Below are 23,036 nucleotides of genomic sequence, written 5' to 3'. Positions count from 1 at the left end.
AAATGTTAAGGAAACTACTATAATCTACTTTGTCGTGTTATCACGGTGTTATTATTCCGGCTTTATTTACGATAGTAGTAGGGTTCGTTCCAAGGCCACTATTTTCTTATTATTTACGCTGAACAACCGTTACTGATTTTGTTTTTCTTGTTTCAATTAATTTCAATCAAATTGCGTCTTTGGGCTGCCGTGTGTTTTCGTAAGGAAAGCCATTTTCCAATCGAATAACAGTCCTTGGGAATATACACGGTAGCACGTGAGTCCTTTCCCCCCCAAAAAAACGAAAACATTGTGTAAAATCCCGTATTTAGGGTATAGGCTTAGAAATGACGAAGGCGGCTCTCAAGGCCAAGGATTTTAATTAACTCAATGCACGCGGTGATATTCCTTGTATGTCCCGCAGTATCTTCTACTTTTTTTTACGTTATCATGTAACCCCGTATCTGATGTTTTATTGATCTTCCTTGTTATGTAATAAAGAAGCAGATTTTAGCCTGGACATTCCACTGTGAATGTGACTAACAAAAAGAAAGTGTACTCCATGTATACTTACTCCCAGCATAGCCCCTACTCCCATTCACTCTGAATTGAAAACCTCAATAGACCAATAGTCTAGCATATATTTAATCAGAGGACTTCCCGACTTCCTAGAAACGCAAGTGTAGTGGCCGCGTCTATCCTCCCACACTTGAATTCGACCCCGACAATAAAGATGTGACAAGAATTAAGCCAACAGAAACGATGCCATCAAACCGACCCGTTAGCAGGACAGAATGTAATGTAATTTGCAGAGGAAAATGTCTTTTCCGTCCTTCTGTTCTGGCATTCGTTGTAATTTAGACATTGTGAGCATCTCTTTGATTCTCTTTTCCCTTGCTTTTTTTTAGTTATTTTTTTTTTCCTAACTTTATCTTGAAAAAAACCGCGCTGAGGCATTGCATAACAAGGAAAAGAAGGTAGATATTAATGAGGGCAGGATTCTCCCACAAATCTGCTTCAGGCCAAGTGAAAACCCTTTCTTTTTCAACCTAAAACAGGCAATGCTGTCACGCGGAAGAATCCATTGCAATGGAGATGAGTGCGCACAAAGAATTCATAAAAATAAAACTGATGTAAAAAACAAATGTTTTAATTTCTCACGTGAAAAATGCACCCGCCAGAAACCCACCCATCGGTCATCACGATGCATAATATATTATGTTCGTAAAATATCCATGAAGAATAAATCAAAGTAAATTAATTCGAAACTTTGGACCCTGTTACCGCCTTCCGCCCTTGTTATTCAATTATTCTTTCAGCCATGGCAGAAAGACGACAGCCAAAACCGCTCCGAGTCGGATGTTTCTTGTCTTACGTATTAAGCTCAAGGAGACAAATCCAGAGCCAACCTGCTTCCGAGGTGTCATGTGCTGATTAGTGTGCAGACAGCAGAATTTTAAGATTTGACCGTGACAACCGAGTTGTTTGTCTATAGTCTCGTGCGTCACAATTTTAAGCTTGACCATTTTATATATAGCCTAACAGCTCTCAAATCGCAGCAACAATCATCTCATCAACTTTGTATTGAACAGCTCATTTAAATTTTTTACTAGATATAATTATGATTTCCAAACGATTTCCTTATCGTTTATCGGCACCGCCATCACCATCAATATTTTTCTTGATTATTATCAGTTTCAATCATTCATCATTACATCACGTTTTAATGACCCTCGCAGCGGAAAAACAGCACGGACCTACAGGATTGCTGATTATGCGTTACGTTGCGTCCACTTGTGAAATTCCCTTTGGCGTGGAGGCCGTTGCCAGGTTTTGCAATTGGATAGATCTAGATGATTTCCATAAAATCAATTTCCTGGAAAACTTGTTGACTGAAGTGTAAGATCAACAGTCGAAGTTTGCTCCTAATAACGGATCGATGCGCACACCATCACCCTACAGGACTGTTTCCATTTCAGGAATTTCGTCCAATGGTTGGCTGTTTCATATTTATAAAAAAGTAACTCATTAGAATTGGTGCATACTCTACACAAATGACCATACAATTACTTAAGCGACGTATAAACGTAACAATTATGCAATACCAAAAAATATTTAAAAAATAAAACATTATACCGCATCGTCGCGGGACATTCCATTACGTTTCTTTCCTCAGCGATCGCCCGATGCTTATCATTCCCTACAGGGCTGATATCGAATAATGATTTTTTTAAAAATTTCCTTTATTATGTAAAGTAGTGACAAATCTATTTTACCCCCCTAGCTAGCATCCAGCATAACTTATATTTCACCTCACCCGAGATATTGATTGCTGCCGCCGCCGAGTTGCTTCTCCAGTTGGCGGATCCTCTTCCGCGTTACATCCAGCTGGAGATTCAGTCTCCGCAAATGCAAGCGACAGATGGCGTCGCGGCAGCGATGCGATTTCAATCTGTCCTGCGTTTCGAAAACGGCGTCCCGGAATGTCAGCGACTTGCCCATGTTCTATCCAAAAAATAAATCAAAAGAATCCGCAATGGAAGGATGAAGAAGAAATGACGGGCTATATCATCCGGGCCACAGCGATGGCGGACTCACAATCGAAATGAGGGAGCAGCAAGCGCCGGTCGTCGGTGATGTGAGATGGGGGCGGATGGAGTGAAAGTAAATGTGCTCGAGACCGAGGAGGAGAAAGGCCAGTCCGATGCCCGAGAGGAGCAACAAGAAGGCGGACAGAAATTGCTCGGTTGACAGCGGCTCGGAAAACTGGCGCTCCTCCTTGTACGGCTTACAGACGCCGGTTAACCAGAAGCGACGCAAACGATCGACGTCGCCTTTATTCAACGCGGTTGGATTCACTTCAACGTCAATGGACTATCCGCCGGGCGGATTGAGCTTTATTTCCAATTATATTTACCGTTTTCAATGTATTCCAGCAGCTTTTCGTTGAAAGGCGCCACATATTTGGAGCCGCGAGGGAAGGCGACACCGTAACCTGTCATGGCGTACTACTCCGCCCGGAAATGGAAATGTTCCAAAATTGGACGACGTTTATAAAGATCTCTAGTATATATATATATCACTTTGACCTTTTCGAAACTTAATTGTGTGACTTACCCACGAGCCGACGGTTAACAGACGACATTCTTCGTCCTGGGCCACCAAATAGTCGAGCACTGCGCCGTCGTAAAGAAAAGCGTCCAATTCACTGCGCAAATTCGAATTGAGATGAGAAAACAAATTTAAAAAAACACTCCCGATTATCATATTTCTCCATTTCTGTCAAGCCCCATTTATTCCTACCCAAACTGGAATTGTGGGTCAAACCAAAGAAAACGAGATATCCACGTTGAATTGATTTGATTCGTTCCCTTTACGATTATTGCGTCAAAAGAAACTTAGCTAGCTGTTGTGTCCGATTACCCATTGTCCATCACACTATGTGTCCTTTTCTTCAGAGAACTATTTTTTTATCTATCGAGTCAACATAACTTTCGACGGCAGTATTTTATTCTCCGCCCAAAATGCTGTTACAAAACTATATTAACTGTTATATACTGTAAAACGCAATTTTCTCCTAATAGAGTAATTGAAAGCCATTTTGATTTTTCCTTCCATTGTTGAAAATAACACTACCACCCCAAGGAGAAGACCGATGGCCGCGATCAATAAAACCAAAAATGGAATTTCGATTAAAGATCTATTTAGTATTTACCCTCGTTTGACAGCTTCGATTCCGGCTCTGATTTCGTTGAGATTGTAGTTGCGCATGTGGTAGTGCATCTCCTTGTAGTGCCGGAGAATGGTCGCCTCCGTGTGAGTGTTGGACACGGTGCCAAAGCGGAACGGCGGCTCGTGACTCTTGGGGCTCATCAGCTGTCGGCGCGGACACACACACACACACACAATAGGGGAGCCGATGCAGAAAAAAACCTCTCTCTGAAATTTCCATTCATAAATTCAAAAATACTAATACCCGCGGGTCTTCGACGCCACTCAGGTCGTAGAACTCTTCGCGAGTGATCATAAAGGCCGCCAGATTGGCAGTGTAAATGGCCAGGAACACGACGGCGAATGTGGCCCAGACGTTGGAAATGAATCTGCGTTCCAAGAGATAATAATCCAATATTTGCAAAGTCTGAAGCACTATGTATATAGTGTGTATATGGGGCGCATGCAAATCAGCTTTCTGGTCTCAAACCTCGATGTGAACCCCTTTGGACAGTCGATGTTGACAGATGCCTGGAAAAGGATGGCCCAGACGAGCCAGTAGGTCCGGAAAAGCGAGAAACGCTGATTGGTCGGAGCAGATAACTGTGTATAGATGTATAGCATCAGCATCACAAGAAATGTCAATATTTTACAAAGGGTAAGAGCGAGTCAACTATATAACTTGACTCCACAACGTATAGCGGTATTGTACACGAAACTTTATCCAGAACTAGACACTCACCTGCATGTTGTATCCGGACGGAGAGAGCCACTCGAAGAGGAAGATGGCCAGGGCGGCTACTTGAATGGCAACGACGCCGACGAGTAGCCAAGACGCCGTATCGAACGGCTCTGTGTGGCCCAACCGAAAAACAACACCGAATTGTATAAACATAAAATATATACTCTGACATTTACTTTTGGTTGGCGACGATGCACACCGTTATTATGACCTTTCGGGCTTATATGATATTATATTACCTAGAAATGCAGTTGGCGAAATGATGCCGGTTCTCTTGGCCACCAAAATAGCGATGCCCGTCTCCATGAAAGGAATTGTGAAATCAGCGACGTGCTCCCGCTCGGCGTTGACTGTCAGAGATGTCATGACCATATCCACTCTGCGATTGGCCAGCGCTCCCATCAGCCCGTTCCACCTTCCATTCTGAGTTTTTGATTTATAGAGACGAGGTAATTTTCAGGTTTATACTTCACTCTAAACACAGTGCGCGGTGTAATAGTATAAATATCGACTGTACAGGCATCTATACAGCGCTAGTTATTATACGTGTATATATATAAAGGCTAGACTGTATCAATGTAACCATTGAATGGAACTTGTATGTTACCACGTGAGTGCCGAACTTTGGGTCGTCCACTCTGATGAGTTCGTAAGTAAAGCCGAGATCGTCGCTGAACTTCTCAAGCAGATCGATGCAGAAGCCGGAACAACATTGCGTCACGTTTCGTGCTGGAAACGGCCCCGGATCAGTTTCCCTGGAATTCGCCATGAAATGTAGATGTTAGATGGGCGCATAACAGATAACGCCCGCCTTCGTTAACAGAAAACCCAACAAAGAAAATGACTCTCGGCCTATATCTCGTTTCCGAATGCCCAGGCAAACTTTCTTTATACAATTTGATATTTCGTCCGCCGAATAATATAAGCAGCATTGCTGGATTACGTCAAAGCCAGCAGCAACTTTGTCTAACGTCCGATATGCCAGTCTAAACTTTTTTTTTTTTACTTAAACAAATCTAATATAAGATCAGATTCTGTGAAGGGTTTGTATGTTCTTTTCTGTTATCGTGGGTTTTTTTTCCCGTCTTGAGACTTATTCCGCCAAACATATGTATACGTGATCCGCAAGATCCAAGACGAAAGCATCTAATAAATGGTTTACGTGGATATCTTTCATTTCCTTTTCCCCCTCGTGAATAGGAGGAAGAATTTCGAAAACTAGCAATTTACTCTGTATATATTCAGGATTTTTTTATATTTTTATTATTATTCGTCTCTTTGAAGAGAAAAATCTATACGGAGAAGAGGCGGAAATAAAGAATATGAAAGCTGAGAAATCATACGGTACTATGGTTGAGGCATAATGCAACTTGTATTCTATGATACACACACCTTTTGAATATAATAATATAGCTAGGTTTCTTTCCATTCGAATGTAATCGCTGAAACGTCTCCTAGCATTATTCTAGCGTCAGCTCTTATTATTATTTCCCTTGTTTACCTTTTCCGTTGAAAAAGAGAAATCGAGTTATCAACTTATCACCTACGCGCGTTCTGCCAGGCGAGTGAACATACATAGGGCATCTGGTTAATCTACTGTACTTAAAGTACACAAACGGTTTTTGAAGTCAACATTGACTAGCTAGACAGTTGACAAAGTAAAGGGGACAAGAGTCTGACCCGTTCAGCGGAACATGGTTGCCAACGTGACAAGGTACTCCATGGCTGACAGGACAGCGACCGCTAACCGGATCAGGCGGCACGATGCTGATGAACGGCGGCTCCTCCAAAAAGGCAACTTTCAAGTGGAACTTGTCAGGACCGTCTTCAGGTGGTACGTGACTGTGACCGGGCCACACGATGTCTTGGATATCAAGTCCATCCTTCTTCCACGAGTGCCAATGGCCAATCTTTTATTTTTTTTAACGATTAAACACCAAACAACAAAAAAGCAAATAATTAATTCGTCATAAATCTGATTAAGCAAAAGAGCCGACATATTACTTGTCTCCACAGAAGTTCTCTACCAGATCCACCGCTATTACTCGGTTGTAAATTGACGATCGTCAACTCGACCGAACTGCGGGTCCCGTCAGCGTCGAATTCCAGCGACGGCCTGCCAGGATCGACATCAATCCGCACATTTTGAAGATATCTTTGAAAAAAATGAATGAAAAAGGGGGAAAATAAGGTTGTCGAGAAAATACTACCCACGCTCCTGAAGTCAAATAACACATCATCCTTATATAATAATAATAGCTACAGCCGGTCCCTTTTTTTTCTTCATTCCATTGCGTTTTGCCGCTCGCTTTCCCGAAAGGAATTCCGCGCAATAACATAATACTATAGGCGAATCCCTGACTGGCACAGCAGGAAAGCAAAGTTGTTCTTTCACAAATTTATTTTTTCCTTCTTCTTCCAATGGTCTAAAAAGTAAAACTGCCTTAAGTCTGGCCGCCCCCTAGCTCTCTGTATGCTGTGGTATTTTTAAATGCAATTTTATTTCCAAGTTAAAGCATTGATGCTTCTATATAACGGTTGAAAAACTTGCCCATCTCGAAGGCTCAGAGATAATGTTATTGTGTGTATCGGCCACTGTACTCTGCAAGGCATTGTGTGTTTGCCGCCACACTCTCCGTTGTGTTTGCTCTCCGTGCTGGAACCGGCTGGAACCGAAAAAAGATGAGATATCCATATGCACACACTATATCCAGTACTTATTGATTCTTAAGGCGCGCGGTTCGGGTGACCGTCAATGCGCGTCAAAGTAGGGTTCCTTTTTTTATTCTACGTCAAGGAAATTTGAAACACTGTCAGACAGCTTTTAGGCTCGAGTACTCGGCTTAGAACATATAGGGATCTATAGCGCACCTGATAACAAAGTTAAAGTTTATTATTCGAGCATTACTCGTCCATTACGGGAAATTTGACTCTTCCTTTTTCTATGGCCCAGTACAACAGCGCCATGGCGCTGTTGTCGGAGCAACAGAAAGACAGGGAATAATACGATCAACTTTTATTAGACTCGTCTGATTATTTTCGGTGTTTATGGCACTGAAAATTAAAAGCAATAACTAGACTCGTATAGATATCTGAAATGAATTTTGCGCTGATAGCGAAAAATCTACAACGACGACAAGGAAACGGATGGAACTCACTTGAAGAGCTGCTCGCCTTGAGCCCAACGAGATGACGTGGATGTCGAGTCTTCACAGGAAACCTTGGGGCTGAGCAGGGTCGATGCATTCGACTCGCGGTGAAAGCCCTCCACTCCATTGACAAAAACTTTGAGAGCAGTTGATATGCTCTTGGTCAGCTGGTTGTCCGTCGTCTCGAAATGAACACCTGCACAAATCAAATGTATAGTGTCCCTAACTGTTCTCATTATAATACACGCAGCCGGCCGGGGGGTAGACTCCGCAGAGATCCCTTATAAGGTCCCAATCCCGGATGACATTTTGAACGAAAGGGCGAAAGGAGAGATGACAATGAATGAAACAAAGGGAAACGGAATAAATTGGACGCTGCTGCTGCCGTCTTACTCTTATATAACAAAGAACTCAAGGGCCGAGCGTACACGACGCCCAGCCAGCGAGTTAGATAGTTCATTTCAGCAAGAATATAGATATATACTACCATATCTAGCTGTGGCCCAAACCGTTGTTTATTGTGATCATTTTTAATGGGGGGACTTTCGGTCTCTCTCTGGAGACAGTGGACTTGACGTTGCTGGGCGAAAAAGATAGAAAAAATAAACAACAAAAAACTTACCTAACATCCCAACTGGAAATTCGGGTGGCGATTCTGTTGTGCTGCCGATGACGCTCTGAGTCACGATCCACACGTACTTGTCGCCAGTCAGGCCCATCTGGCCGGCTGTCTTGAGAATGGAACGCGCCTCTTCGCGTGTCGAGTACAACAGCAGAATTCTTGCTTCTGTTCCCAAAAGACTGCCGAGGTTGCTGGCGTTATTGTTCACGAGGACGGTGCCCAATATTTTGAATCTGCCCAACCACATCATTAAAAACATTGATTCATTTTTAAAAAATAAATTTTCCAAAAGATCGATTGATCCAGCAGTCATAATAAAAGGAAAGGAATTGAATTTTTATACTTGTAGCTGTTGTGCGATTCAAACTTGTAAGCTGCTTCGCTGACTGCTTGGATAAATTCACGGTAGCCGGCCACCGTTGATGTGACTATGGAGAATTGTTTCCAGGAGTAGCGCTTGAGAAGTGAGAGCATAGCGTTGGCCTGATGGGATGCCGATGGGGCTAGCTGGATGACCAAGTTATTTCCGGCGCTCCTCTGATGAAAGTGCGGACGCGGATACAACCATCAGATCAGGAGACAATATTACTTAATATGTAACGGTGTTTTATTTGCAGTATAGTAGTTCTTTGCACTATAGTAACTGCTCATCGAAATAAGCCTTAAGTTACGAAAATTTGTTGATTGAGACAGTGCAAACAATATGCATGTATACTTCGTCATATACTCCGGCCGGTAGCAAATCTTAAAAAAAAGAAACGTTCCGTATCTGTCGTCAAGTCACGCTAAACATAAATCCGTGCTCCACCAGCTGTGAAAGACTCACAGTATCACCGACCAGATTTATTTTCGTATAGTTTTCTAGAATTCGATGTGCTGAGAGATAGAGAAAAATCTTCTCCATGACACTGTGTCAGTCCACGTTATAATAAACAGTAGGTGAAACTTCCGTTTCTATGGCTGCTTTCACCAAGCAGAAAAATGTCTAGCAATGTTTTTTCTTTGCCTTTTTTTATTCATTTATTTATTGTGAATATACGAGAAAGAGGTTTTTCGTGCGTGAAACTAACTGAACATCCTGTCTAAAAATATATTTTTTTTTGTGCCGTGTGACGGCCAGCGAATATAACCAAGTCCAAGTCTTTGTCGGGTTCCTATCTTGTTTATCTATATACAGACACTCGTTCTTTGTCCAGCATCCGCTAGAAATTTTCTATTTTATTTTTATTTTATTTCAGCGCAGTATATCATTGGAGAAGTCGTCCACCGAACCGACAACCACATTTCAAATCTATCCGCAGCAGTGAAAAGGTTTTCCCAAAGCGGGCGACGACGACAAGACATACGTAGTCCGCCTTGCATAGTAGTATTGATTCTGCCACATTTCAAACATGTACAGTTTGAAACGCCTTAACATTTGATTTAATGCTTTATTCGTGTTTTATACACGAATATGATGCGGTGTAAACGCACGGATCGTTTTTTGGCCCTCCAATTCACCACCCAATTAAAAATAATTGGTTCCCACTTGTCTCACCAAATAAATGAATAAAAAAAAATGTATAGATGTCCAACCTCCAATGGGAAACAGCTAAGTGGTGCCAAAGTGCTGTGTACAACGTTTACAAGCAAGCTTGAACTGATACATGCGAGTGATCTCAAGAGATAATCAGCTCACAAGTTTCTTCTCTTAAAACACGTTCCAGTTTATTTTATACGTTGGGTCTATTCGGTCGTAAACGATGGCGAGTACAATATTAAAAAAAAAAAAAAGAAAGTGCATGTGTACATATCTCGTCTCACGACGGAATACGAGACAGCGGTATAGGAGCCCAACTTGTAGTATATAGTACTACATATTATGTGCGACTTCTTTTGTTTCATATGTATTGTGTACCGTAATCCCAAACTAAAATACGACCCTATAATTCCAACTTAATTAAGTCCGACTCGTGTATCTGCGGTTTCTTACATCCCATCATAGAAAACAAATCTTGTTAGAGTCTATTTGATATACGGAATGACGTGAGGACAATGGCTTAGTTAACTTGGCAAATTTCATTAGGGACAGTCGAAAAAAGTTGGCCTTCTGCTGTGTGAACCAACGGCCTATATCGTCTGTACTCCGCTAGCGCTAGCTACCGAAAAGTGTTTAAGGTTGGACCGCAACTTCTTTTTTTAAACCAACCTCTATAAAAGAAAGTTTGAAAGATAAAGTTGAGATATAAAACTAAACGTTTACAACGTCATAAAAACTGCGCTGAGGGAAAGAGAGAGAGAGAATGAGTGAGAGAGTATTGAGTCGAGACAACAAAAAAAAAGTCTTGAGTGGTCACCTCAGGGGGTGCGACACGTGAAATCCATCAAGGTTTCAAAGAATAATGTCGAGCTATATATCCAGTCTATTACAGTCTGCATATAATCACAATACGTTATTATGCTTAACGAAAACAGTGCCTTGGCATTATATTATACTGTATATGTACCGGCTATATAGCTTTCTATACGCGATCGATACGACTTTATCATAAACCTTGGCGCGACCTTAGTCTAAGCTTAATGACGTCACGCTGGATGGACGACGACGACGGTTCAAGGGGAATCGGATGTGTGTCGGAAGAATGAATTCGATCGAAAATAATCGTGATGCCATACAATCCAGCAGCATTGATTGTACCTTTTCTAATCCGGAGTTGTCGGCATTCCAGGCGACGACAGGAATTCGCAAGTAGTTGGTCAACTGCAGGAAGTACTGGGCGGCCGCAATGTTACGTCCGTACAGTTCCGTGTTGGACAGGAACAGGATGGCCGAGACGTTGCGCTTCAGGAACGTTTCGCATACCATATCCAGAATAGCTGCATGACAGACAAACAAAAGAGAGCATAAGATCCCAAGTTATATTGCAGCAGACAGCTTTTTTATTTTATTATTTTAGGATGATATGCCTAGAAAAATTGACGAGCCGCATTTCAACTTTAAGCCCGCACTGAGCGAGGAATAAGGTTTCACCCGACCGCGAACACACCCATCAACAATTCAAACAAGCGCGTCATCGCCAAGATGGAGTTGAAGTTTCCAATAAATCAGCCAGGCAGTGTCCCACTGCAGTTGTACACGGCCCATGCATCGCTAGCTCTCCATTCCGGCAACCGACCGCAATTGCATATTCAGATATGTTCCAACACGTTCGTCGGCCAGACATTGACTACATCGACTATATATATATATACAAAGTAGAAACTGAGCCACGTATTATAGAGTTCGTTGTCGCCGTTGCCACATTATTCATCCGCCAATGTATAAAGTGCCCCATTGATCGATCAAGGGAGAACAAACGTTACACATTATCTTCCAAGAATTCTTCCCGGTCACTAAGTTGTCAGTAGATTATATTATATGACATGGCAACCGAATTTTTATTTATCAAGTCGTAAAAAACAAAAAGAATATGGGCGTTTCTTTTTATACGCCCCGAAAAAAGAATAATAATAGCATTTTCCTCCGCCCCACAAAAATTCAAAAGTAAGTGTGGCCCATGAATAGTTTAATTTGCAGCGTATGCAGCAGCAGCAGCAACTGTCGCTCGGGAGTGCTATAGACCGCTGTAGTTATTTTACGACTTGTTTCAGATATGGGAAATGAAAGAAGAAGAAGAAGAAGAAGAGTGTTTTCGATGAATTTTAAAGAATAAAAATGGGTCATTTATTTTATTTCAGCTGCACATCTCATTGCTGACACTATATAAGAACAATACACTAACAGCACCGGCATGCACTTTATTCCAGAGTATTTTTTGGATATTATCAAAATGGCTTTGAAGTCGCGAGATGATTTTTAACTTGACAATAAAAGGAAATCGTGAGCTGTAAATATCTTTTTTCTAAGAGCTCTGAAAGTCAATGCAATGCCATTCTCCCGAGGGCTATATGGCAGTTGCGCGTATTCTTTTGGCTCTGTTCCCTACACTCACGCCAATGATGTTAGTCTGTATGGTAAACTGCAGGCAATCTTCGGTGAATGTAAGTTAATGAGACTTGGGGGATAGAGTACTTTTGGCTGATCCTTCAAGGATTGATCCTATTTGCCCTTCACGCACCCCTAGAACGCTAGAAGGTGAATAGGGAGGGGGGATGTATTGACGTTAGCCTGAGACTGCCATCTGCTTTGAAAATTGCGCTACGCAACGGAACGGCGTCAACTGAAAAAAAAGGGCAAAATTCTGATCTCTCCAATAATATTTTCCTTTGGCGCAACGACAGCTTCTGGTATTCAAATATTGCTCCAGCTGAAAATGTAGGCACCGATTTTTCCCTTAACAATACAAAGAAACCTGAGAGTGACGTCTGATCAACTGGTGAACACGCCGAATAAAGGGAAATGTCCCTTTATGTACTCGCAGAATCTTCCATCCGCAGAAGAGGATCACCGCCACTAGTGGATTTATAGTTCGGTTCGGCTTGCTGAGCTTTTCTCCTCCTTTTTTCTATTTGCCGTTTCCCTTCAGCATCGCGGATTTATCGGATGGATTTTGTGACATGTTTACAGACTCTGTGGTCTATCTGTCGCTTCTTTCTCCTTGTTGACTCAATCAAAAACTGTTATATGCGCTTAAATACATGCTTGGCACTGTACCCATAACAGACATCCGAATGGGTATTTGTGTATTCTTTCATTTGTGCTCGTCAGTAAATTACCGGAGCTTACCAATTCATGAGCCGATAAGAGGCCAAAAAGGATGATAACTAGATTGATCGTATAGACAGCTAGCTGGAAAAGTCCCAATTGAAGAGAGTAACTTTTGTCTTGACACGTATAATACAGGAAATTTGGCGTAAGAATAAGAGGAAATGAAGAATACTTGATCCCTTTCCTTCTCTAAAATCATTGGTCCTTGGCTCCTTGCTCGCTTTACTTATTCCTCACGCTCTAGTATATATAATTATGATGCAGGAAAAAAAATCCGATAGTATTAATGCTAAGCATAAGCAGAGTCATCCAAGTCGCCATACACACTAGTGCACCGCGTATGGGTCACACAGTGACGGCCGAAAAAGTCCATTGCATTGTGGTGGATTTTAAAACTTGCGACAGACAGCACTCGTCATTATTGATTTATATGTAGGTTTCAGCTATTTTTATTGTGTTGCACTTTTCTTTACTCTCCGCTTTTGATAATAACGACCGGACGGCATGCGATATATCCCACAGGTATGTCGCCCTCCTTATCTCTCCCCCAAACAGCCAAAAAAGAAGACCAAGCCAATAACTTGTTGCTCTTTTGTGTCCGACATATGTATCCTGTTCGTCTTTTCCTATATACATTCTTATACACGGCCGGAGTTTATTCTCTGGCTCTCGCAGTGCTTTGGTAGCGATTTTTCCATATTTCTTATTTTCTATTAGATGAAAGCCAGAGGAGAAATTATAGAATGAAATTTATCATCTAAGCGCATCTCCTCTGCCGAGTTAGTTAAAGGTTGCATTAATGTCGTTCAAAAAAAAAAAAAAAGGTTTTATCGTTCAGGGTTTGTCATCTCGAATACCGGTCTATTACAGCAGTAGCCAACATTCGAGTACTGCGGCGTACAAGATTGTCCCACGTCTTACAATGATAATCGATCTGACTTGCCCCAACGAATGTATCTCATGTTTTTTTTTATATGCCGCGCATATCAGTTGTTAGTATAGTGAGTGTTAGAGTGTTAGTGTTAGTTATTAGAAGTTAGTATTAGTCGTTGAGAGTTAGGGTTAAGTAGTTAGTGTTAGTATTATTTGTTGAGAGTTAGGGTTAAGTAGTTAGTGTTAGTATTATTTGTTGAGAGTTAGGGTTAAGTTGTTAGGGTTAGTACATGCATAGTTATAGTTATTATACAGGGCGATATGAGGGACAACAATGGAGGGCAATGTGGAGGAAGTGGGAATCGAACACGGGACATTTTCGTACAACACGAGATGCTATATCCATTATACCATGGCCGCATATCCGGTCATTACTATTTCCGGTAGTGGATCATATCCTAAAACAGTATTAGATGAGCTTATATAAAAAGTTTTCTTTTTAGCTTGCATTACTCAGTAGCTCAGTGGTATAGGCTTGAAATGCCACGCCGGAGTCTATGGTTCAAATCCCATCGACGACTAGAAAAGAGTCTTTATGAAAAATATTTTCCCTGCTGTGATAAATAATAAAATAAGAAGCCAAAGCATAAACAGATATGAAAATAATTCTCAACGTCATGGTTGACAGAAGAAAGGTCATATTCTCTTTGATCAAATTTTATTATTAACAGCCCTTCCTTGCTATCGCATCGCAGGTAGCTGATTTCCTACTGTCACTTTTTTTTTAAGTTTTCCTATCGATTTTTAAAGATGGCTTATGGCTAATAGAATAGTACAAGAAAGTGTCGTCTGCTTTCATTTTGTTTAGAAGTTTTTTAGATGAAGTCTGACTGTCTGAGGTAGAGGTTTCCTTTTCCCGCCTTAGTCCTACTAATATAAGATAAGCTACAAAGACAAAGGTAGATCACTTTTTCGGAATTGTACACGTGGCTGCACGAAAAATATCACAATTAAAAAAATTACAAAAACGTTGTCGTCGGGTCAGAACTCTGGGTCGTCTCGTCTAGTTCTAGAATAGCTTAATACTCACTCACATGTCGTTTTGCAGGTAAATGAAACTAAGAATTCAAATTTAAAATGCATATGGGAGCTTAAATAGAAGAGTTTAACCTGTTACTAATTTCTGAAATGCTAGTTCCTGACTACAGAATTTATCATGTTAAAACCCCCTGTTGATGCATGGCAGTTTGTTTTTGTACTTAAACTTTTTCTTTCGTGCAGATTTGAGGCCTGGGCTAGCCGTCATACCCACAAAATGCCAGTATTGCTTGTGATGGTATTGGTGTGACATCAGCAACAACCTGATACGTGTCATTGTTTGGGTAATGATTTTCGTTACTTTTATTCATATCACCTGCTGGGCTGCTGGATATTTTGATGATATTTGAAAATTGATAAATTGACCGAAATGGACTTGATAAATGCAATGTATTACATGGGAAATTTAAATTCTCATGTTAATTAAAAATTAAGGAGTTAACCCACTGTTTTTATTTACAACTTTTCTTGTCATTTCTGTAAACATTTTTTCGTAACCCATTTTTATTTTTATTTAGATAAACAGCATCCCGTTGGATTCGCGAAACTATCGATGCCGGTCGAGTCGAGTTACAGATCCCTATTTCCCCTTTCATTAAATCTCCTATGTTCTCGTGTACACCCATGTGATGTGTGGGTGTATTCACAAGGACCCCTTTTCTTTCCCTATCCTGTCTGGCGTATTCAACTTTACTGTGGACGGAACCTTGTGGATGCCTGGCTGTATCTCCCAGACCTAAAGGTAGGAAAAATTCATCTCTATTCTTTCTTTTTAGCTAATTGTCGGCGTTGATTAAAAATTTTAACGTAGTACGAAGACGTACGACTATTCCTGAGCTAAGCCGTAGACTGGAACTGTTTTCTTCCCATTTTTGTTTACTCAGTTAGGGTTCATTGAATAACCAGGTTGCTCATTTGTAAAAAGACTGCAGATCAGGCCCTTTTTTTTACCTCACAACTTTGTCTGTGGGTGTTTTTTTTTTTAACTTTAAACACTTCAAGAAAATTTGATGACCAATAGGGACCTGCCACCACACAGGCTCGTTATTCACTTTGAAGCTTAAAGAACATTGTTGACACAGTTGATTTCCTTTCATAAACCTCAGCGTCTATCTTTATGGCGTCTATTGATTCCGGCCAAGTACAGCACCCGGCTGGATGTCGTGGGTCGAGTGAAACACGTACGACGATGGGCTTTAAAGTAATATTGGATGTGTCAACAGCTATGCAGCTTCGACAAATGGTGAATGTCAAGTATGAATAGTTTGCCAGTTGACTAAATTCGGAAATTATAGTCAATATGTGTCCGCTTCTCGATTCGCTTCCGGAAACCTCATTTTCTTACACGAGAAGAAGATGAGAAAGCAATTAAATTAGTTCCTCACTTGCATGATTACATTCGTCGCTTTCAGTCTAGTTGCACGTTTTCTGTACAGAGTGGAACCCAAAAGCGGTTTTCTGTCCAGACGTTAATTTATCTCCTGACGTTTGAATATTCTCTCCCCCCTGTGTCGCTGCACATTGAGTTGTCGTCGTCGCACCGACAGCTTTAATTAATTCCCATCGCTTCTTCTTCCTTCATCCCCCCTCCCTTTTTTTTGGTAATTGATGAAAAGGTGAGCGATGCTGCTCGTGTAATACCGGGATCACCAAACGCAGACCGATTGCCCATTTAGAATTGCCTATTCACTCTTTGGCGGCCGCTGGGAGTCGTTTTGGCGGCCGGGTACGCGCATATTCCGCCCCAGGAGTATATTTTTGCGACGCGGTAGACGGAAGACAAATGTGCATTCTTAATTTTTAAATCGTCCCCGCTGGAAGCGAAAGTATCCATGAGGCAGGAATGATAGGAAGATTCCGAGTCTAAAATTATGAGCCTGGCTGTGGGTGTGTCTCCATATGATGCCGAGACACAAAAAAAGGGGTGGGAGGTTATATGATTCAAAGCGCTTATCATGGGGCTGCCAGCTGGAATGCACACGTCATTTCCTCGTTAGTCATTTCTTCTTTTTCAAAAGCTGATTTCATTGAGCTATAACCGTTGGCTCCTGTAATGGATCCTTAATGTTGATGCGACTCTACTCTTGACTCACTGCTGACAGCACACGGGAAAAAGAAAAACGAAACGAATCTTGATTGATGAACATGTTGAGTGGTGGGTCCTCTACACGAATGCTGATGATCTCCTCGTAAATCTTGTTACATTCTTCGCCATTCTCCAACGTGAAGCGAAAGATGGGAATGGAACACACAACCGCGCCGGAATGGACACTCCGGCGAGCGTCTCTTTTTTTTCTCTATCCACTATCCAGCCGTAATAACCGGATCGAATAGAGAGACTGCTGTATATTATTATTCTGGTCATTCTTTACACTAGACTGATTTTTTTTTTTCTGAATTCCCATTCAAAGTCGGCATCTTTAGGCTCGTGTCAAGCTCAGCAAGCATTCCACGCAGGGCCGCCACCGCCACCCCCTCACAGCAGAGTAGTAATCGAAACATTTCTTATACGATGCGAGAGAATGTCCAGGCCGTATTTCAGAACACCTTATTTATATACTACGCCCTTCGTGTCTGTCCCTCCCAACTATAACGGGGCGAATGTCCGGTTGCAAGGCTGTCCCTTTATACGACTCCCAAAGGAGAGAGTTCGATCGCTCCTATAGACGACTACGTCACTCACCCACTCTCAAACTCGTCAGTCTAGATGGCCATCTCTTATTGCTCACGCTTTTAGTTTGGGGGGGGGGGGGGGGACGAAAAATAAAATAAAAATAAAAATAGGCTATATCGAGAAAAATGAGAAGGAGGATCGAATCCGGCAAAGTGTCGCGCCTCTCCCTTTTCTCGGTAATATTTACATATAAACACGAAATCCACCCTTTTGTGAATATACATCAAGTGCCACTCTTGATAGATTGCCCGGAAAAGGGCTGACAGCAACGTGATAGCAAGATGATGACACGTATGCTGATGTATAGAGCGACGGTGATGATTTCGATACACATTTTTTTGTATTTGTATCGCTGTGATGACGCACACGTCGAAAGGGATCGCGCTGGCGATGGATGAGCAAAGGAAGTTTAATCACGTCACGGATGACATGGCGTCGATTCGAGACAAATTTTTATTGGAGTTGTTTGTCGGATCACAGCAGTGTTAGAAATCAAAAGTCCAGGCTTCCGGATCTATAGCAGATCGTTCATGTCCCAAAGGATCAACTTTCTCCTCCTATATAGTATACAGGAACTAGCCAAACGTATTGATTGGTTAGCTGCACTAGTGTACGACAAATGGACGTGCTGGCCGAGAGTGTCTTTTATTTTTTGCTTTGTGAAAAAAGAAAAAGAAATATATAAAAGCAATGGAAAATATAAGCAGTCGAGCTTAAAAGAGAAACGCTCGGTTCGTTCAGCTGGAACGAATCCGACTCTGCGAGATATCGTCGGTTGTGTTTCTTTGTCTTTTTGCTTGGTTTGCCTCTTTTCCATCGGATGAGAAATGACTCGGCGGGATCACTGGGCCTACAGGGAACAATTGGTAGGATAGTGCCGTCGACCGGTGTACCGTCCATTGGTCCATTTTCATATACTATAAAGTGGGTTGCGGTAACCGTAATTCGATTGATAGATCCAAACCTCCGGCCTCCCCCTCCGCCGAAAGCTTTGATTGGTCCCACACTCGCATATTTTGTGATGCAGGATTGTATACCCCAGACGTGACAAAAGTCAGCATTTAAAAAAAAATCACATGATAAAACAACAAAGTATCAGCGAATCAGCGTTCCTTTTTTGGGGGATGAAATCAGTCACGATTCACCAAGCTTGTGATTATCATTATAAGACACGAACTCAAATGGAAGAAGTTATATTAGGATTTTTTTTGGTGCCAACTTTGATGTTAAACTTTGAGTTTTCGCGGGGTTGGCGCCTTGGCGGATGCTTCGGTGCGGAGAACTAATTTTTTTCTTATAAGCTTTCGGTTGCTTTTCATCGTTAACTTTCAGCATCTTGATGAAAACACCTTTCCGGGAGAAAAGCGGGAACGCCCTGTGTGACTGGATCCTTTCACACCGTTGATTGATTTTTGCACTGCCGCTTTCATTATTTGAGACGTTTTCCTTAGAAAATGTCGGTAAAGCTTTTTTAATACGTTTATAGGCTGAAAAAAAAACAAAATTTTTTTGGAGTTGTTTTCTTTTTCACATGTAAGAATCAATACTGCCAGCAGCTGGAGTGTGTTAGTACGGTGCGCAACTTTGCCTTCAGGGACTTAAATAGGGGTGGCTTGCGGTGTTGTTGATTTACACGTCGTATATACAGCCATCAACCGTTTTTATTACACCGTGGTGGGTTTATCAAGAACAAAGGGGATACAGATCTCCCAGCCGCACTCAATAATAGACTTTTTTTAAAAACAAGTCAGTCCACCAAGTTCTCAATTAATATCCTTAGTCGCCAAGTCAACTGGGATAAAAATAGTCTACTCTACCAGCCGTCCCAGTATAATGCTCTAGCCCATACATATTTTCTATTAGGTGCTTTGTTTACGCTTCATGCAATTCACATAACATAAAGAGACTAATTCTTGCCCTTCGTTTGCATTGCAACTCGAGAATGGTGTGAATTATGTAACCGGCTTTATCTTTTAAAAATGTTTTAAAAATAGGAAACACCGTCTGCGCTATTAGCTTTCTTTATTATTGCAGCATCCTTATTTCCTGTTTGTTTCCTTTCATCTTTGGCACCGCGTTCGTTATTAGTTTGTTACCTCCTTTTTTGACCAGTCTATCTACGTGTTTGAGGAGACACGTACCGGTAACGATTTGATCCTATCTTGTCCAATTACTTTCCCATAGTGTACACATACTTATAAACCGTGTAGAGTGCGTGTCAGTGACACGACAATCTAACAAGACAGGAATGTATATGTCGCAGTGTGCACACACACACACACACACACACGGGGTGACGACAAAGTAGTAGCGCATCTCTCGGCCTATGTATAAATGAGTCTAAGACGATGTTTTTCTGTGAGCGCGCGCGTCTAGCGCATTGATGAATTCGGTCCCTGGTGAGAAATTCGTTCCCCCACTTGTGCATTGTGTCTCGAGATCGCCTGCACTTTATAGTTACTTTGCCCAGCACTTCTCCTGTCTTTTTTCCCTCCCTGTTTGCAAGGATGCGATGCGGAAAATTGATTGAACCGCTGCGCTGTTGTTATATTACACACAGTCGAGCTTTCCCTCCTTCCCTGTACACTTCTTTTTTCGCTGTTGGGGGATTCCACATTATCCAGCGTGTATTTGTTGACTGTTCCCATTCATCTTTGAGCAACAGCAAACTCATTTTTATGTACGTGTAGACCGTGGCGCGTCTTGACATTCGGCTTCTTCGTAATTGACGGAATAAATTAGACGGCCCAATACTAGATCTTTTTTGCCTCCCCTTCTTTTCTGGGTTTCACGAATTTAGATGCGCGCTGGTTGGTTGGTTCAAAGATATTTCCTTACCTGTGGGACTCGGGTTCACTTTGAGCATGTCCGTGTGGATATCAGATACTTGGAATCGGTACGAATTGATGAAGCTGAGATCTTGTTTCCTCAAACTGTTCATCGCTGCCTGGACGGCTTTGCTGTACTCCCGGACTCTGAACGTCGTGTGTGGTAGGAGGAGGCCGAGTGAGACGCGCTTCACCACAGGTTCGGCCGGAACGGCCGTCGCCGCCGCTGGGCTGGTGGATGATTGAACCGCGTAAGTAGCGGAGCCTTGCACTCTCATCATCGTCATTGTTGATAACGGCGAACGGCCGTTGTAGAGAGAGTTGACAGAGCGTTGCTTTCGCAACGCCCGACTATTGTCGCCGGCCTCGTTATCGCCAGTCCGGCTACCGCCTTCAACTAGCGCTGACAGCAAGGAAGCCATCGGGTGAATTGTCGCGTTGCTCGACCAATTGCTCTTGGCCGCCATTGTCCGAATGAAATCTTGCCCGCCACCGGCGCTTGCTGGTCCGGCCAAGCACCAACCGGCCAAATGAATTAAGAATGCAATCAAGGCCGTCTCGCCCGCTGCGGTGTGAATCAAAGGCTTCATTTTTAGTCGGCGGCCAATGTGGGAAGCGAACAACACTATATCAATAACGTCACTTGGGACTGCGGTTGGGCGACACTTGCACAAACACTAGTGGATATATAAATAATAACTTACAACAAAACAAAAACAAATCGCTCGTCTCAAAGTCATTGACCGCCGCTATATTTTACAATTCACATAGACCCACGTCCAGCCGGGCCTTGAGCTGATGCTGCAGTGACGATGGAACTCTCGTCGGTCCGTCTCGATCATTTCTTACGCCCACGGACAGCTCGAGCGCGCAGCACGCCCCCGATGAGAGAAAATGGTGAAACCTTTTCCGTATAATCTTCTGCTCCATCTCCATCGAGTCAATTAAAAAAAAGGGAGAATTTCAGCGGTAATTGTATTTGTCTTTCGAATGTCGACACGTCTGTCGCTGGTAGGAGGACATAAGTTTGGATTCAAGGCGTTAATTGAATTGTACTGAAACGTTAGTGAAGCTTCCAACTAAAATCAACATTTTGGAAATTGAAGAACAAGAGCTATACTTGTACGTGCACGCATATTGATGGTACCATTTATAACCTACGACCTTCTCTTTTTTCTATTAATGAGTTATTACAGATAGATCAGGTAGCCACGACTGGTATAACTTGTAAACTATAAACGAAATTCTGTAGAAGATATTGAAGACATCGCTAGAGACATAGCAACGCCAGCGAGATGCTTAGGTGATGGTCCAATTAGGAATGATAAAATCCTATATCGTTGCCCTTGGCGATAAAGCTAGATGTCAACAAGAATCTTTCACAAACTATTCGTCGCTATAATCGAGGTGTCTATACAGTAACAAAAGAAAGGACACATACAGGAAAGTGTTTGAGTTGTGTAGTTATACAAGTCAAAGTTTTGGTTCACCTTCCTTGACTACCTCTAAGCAACCCCTGCTTTCATTAGCACCTTTCGAGCTCTACTCTGTTTCCTCTTGACAATCAAAAGTACGTCATTTGATTAGAGTCCGCGTGTGTTTGATTTGTGTCGGTTTAAGTGTCGACAAGTTTATTCTCCGAAACAAACGGCTAATAATCCCATTTCCAATGGGACGCCAATCCCAGCATCCGAGGAATTGATCCGCTGCTCCTCGACAAATTGAATCTGTGTGTTGGCTTTCGCCATGGTCGATACGTTTGTGTAGTTGCACACACCAAACAACAATAGACTTTTGCCTTTTTTTTCCCACCGTGTCAGCTTCTATCAGACGTGCCAATTTGATTTGATAAATAGGTCTAATTTGTTATAGAAGCTTTCCAAGTGTTTGGTAACACACAAGACAAAATTATATGTTGAGTAGACTAAATATAGTAGGGTATATATTTCGAATAATACAATCAACTTCAAGATTGTGTTAGTCTCGGCCTGTCTTATCACTTTGTCAGTTTAAACGCTGTCCTCCCGTTCACTGCGAAGAAATAAAATCTTTGCCTTTTGGTGTTATTGCTCTCCCCCCAAAAAAAACAAATCGCTGTGAAACAACGCGATCCGCTTTATACTACCGCAGGATTCTTTTTTCCCTGGGGATGGTACCCTCGACATCGCGGCAGAAAACTAATTCCTGTAGATCTGTCACCCCGCCAAATGTTCGAAATGTCACGCATCTTATCGCCCCTCGGAAACTTTCCCTGCCGTTCCTATTTGCTGCGAATCGTGACGAATTATTCCAAGTCGCATTTAATGCCCCACATCTCCTCTTTTTGTTTTCGGAAATTATATACACATGCCGTTGTATCGCTCTCCCTTCTTTTCCGAATAATGTTCCGTACACAGTGTCTTATCGATCACACTGTCGTTCATTCAAAAAGGGGGGAAAGCTTAAACGTACGATGGAAATCAAGGAGCAAGAAGACTGACGATTTGACAGTTCAAACGTCATTCGCTCTTTTTGGCGGTCGGCCATGGAATTAAGTGGAATCGCTCGGTTTCTTTGCTGCTGCGCTTATAAGAAATCATTATAATAAGTAATTCGGAAGGATTCGCCAAGACTTGGGGCCGCTAACTTGATTAGTCTTCTGCATCAACGTCCCAAGAATAATAATGAGGTTAA

At 42.1% G+C, this 23,036-nt stretch overlaps 1 protein-coding gene across 2 annotated transcripts; it reads right to left on the bottom strand.

Annotated features, from left to right (window-relative positions):
- Nucleotides 1-1,543: 1,543 nt before the first annotated feature.
- On the bottom strand, nt 1,544-21,171 carry LOC124197705 (glutamate receptor ionotropic, NMDA 2B-like). Of its 2 annotated transcripts, none has more exons than XM_046593246.1 (19): nt 20,374-21,171; nt 10,881-11,059; nt 8,547-8,740; nt 8,204-8,436; nt 7,591-7,777; nt 6,437-6,587; nt 6,113-6,342; nt 5,040-5,187; nt 4,672-4,855; nt 4,433-4,542; nt 4,181-4,293; nt 3,956-4,079; nt 3,695-3,855; nt 3,097-3,187; nt 2,897-2,987; nt 2,578-2,813; nt 2,297-2,484; nt 2,116-2,187; nt 1,544-1,978 (listed from the first exon to the last, which is right to left on the bottom strand). In XM_046593246.1, exons 1-19 carry the CDS (start codon nt 20,951-20,953, stop codon nt 1,936-1,938), a joined length of 3,315 nt encoding a protein of 1,104 aa, XP_046449202.1. In that variant the 5' UTR covers nt 20,954-21,171; the 3' UTR covers nt 1,544-1,935. The 2 variants fall into 2 exon arrangements, with proteins under 2 accessions (XP_046449202.1, XP_046449195.1); XM_046593239.1 differs by having other exon boundaries at nt 3,950-4,079; nt 20,374-21,155.
- Between the last annotated feature and the right edge of the window lie 1,865 nt (nt 21,172-23,036).

The sequence above is a fragment of the Daphnia pulex genome, chromosome 1 (genome assembly GCF_021134715.1).
Source record: "Daphnia pulex isolate KAP4 chromosome 1, ASM2113471v1".
NCBI lineage: Eukaryota > Metazoa > Arthropoda > Branchiopoda > Diplostraca > Daphniidae > Daphnia > Daphnia pulex.
Note: the sequence above shows the minus strand (reverse complement) of the source record. Positions and strands in the feature narration are given on the sequence as shown.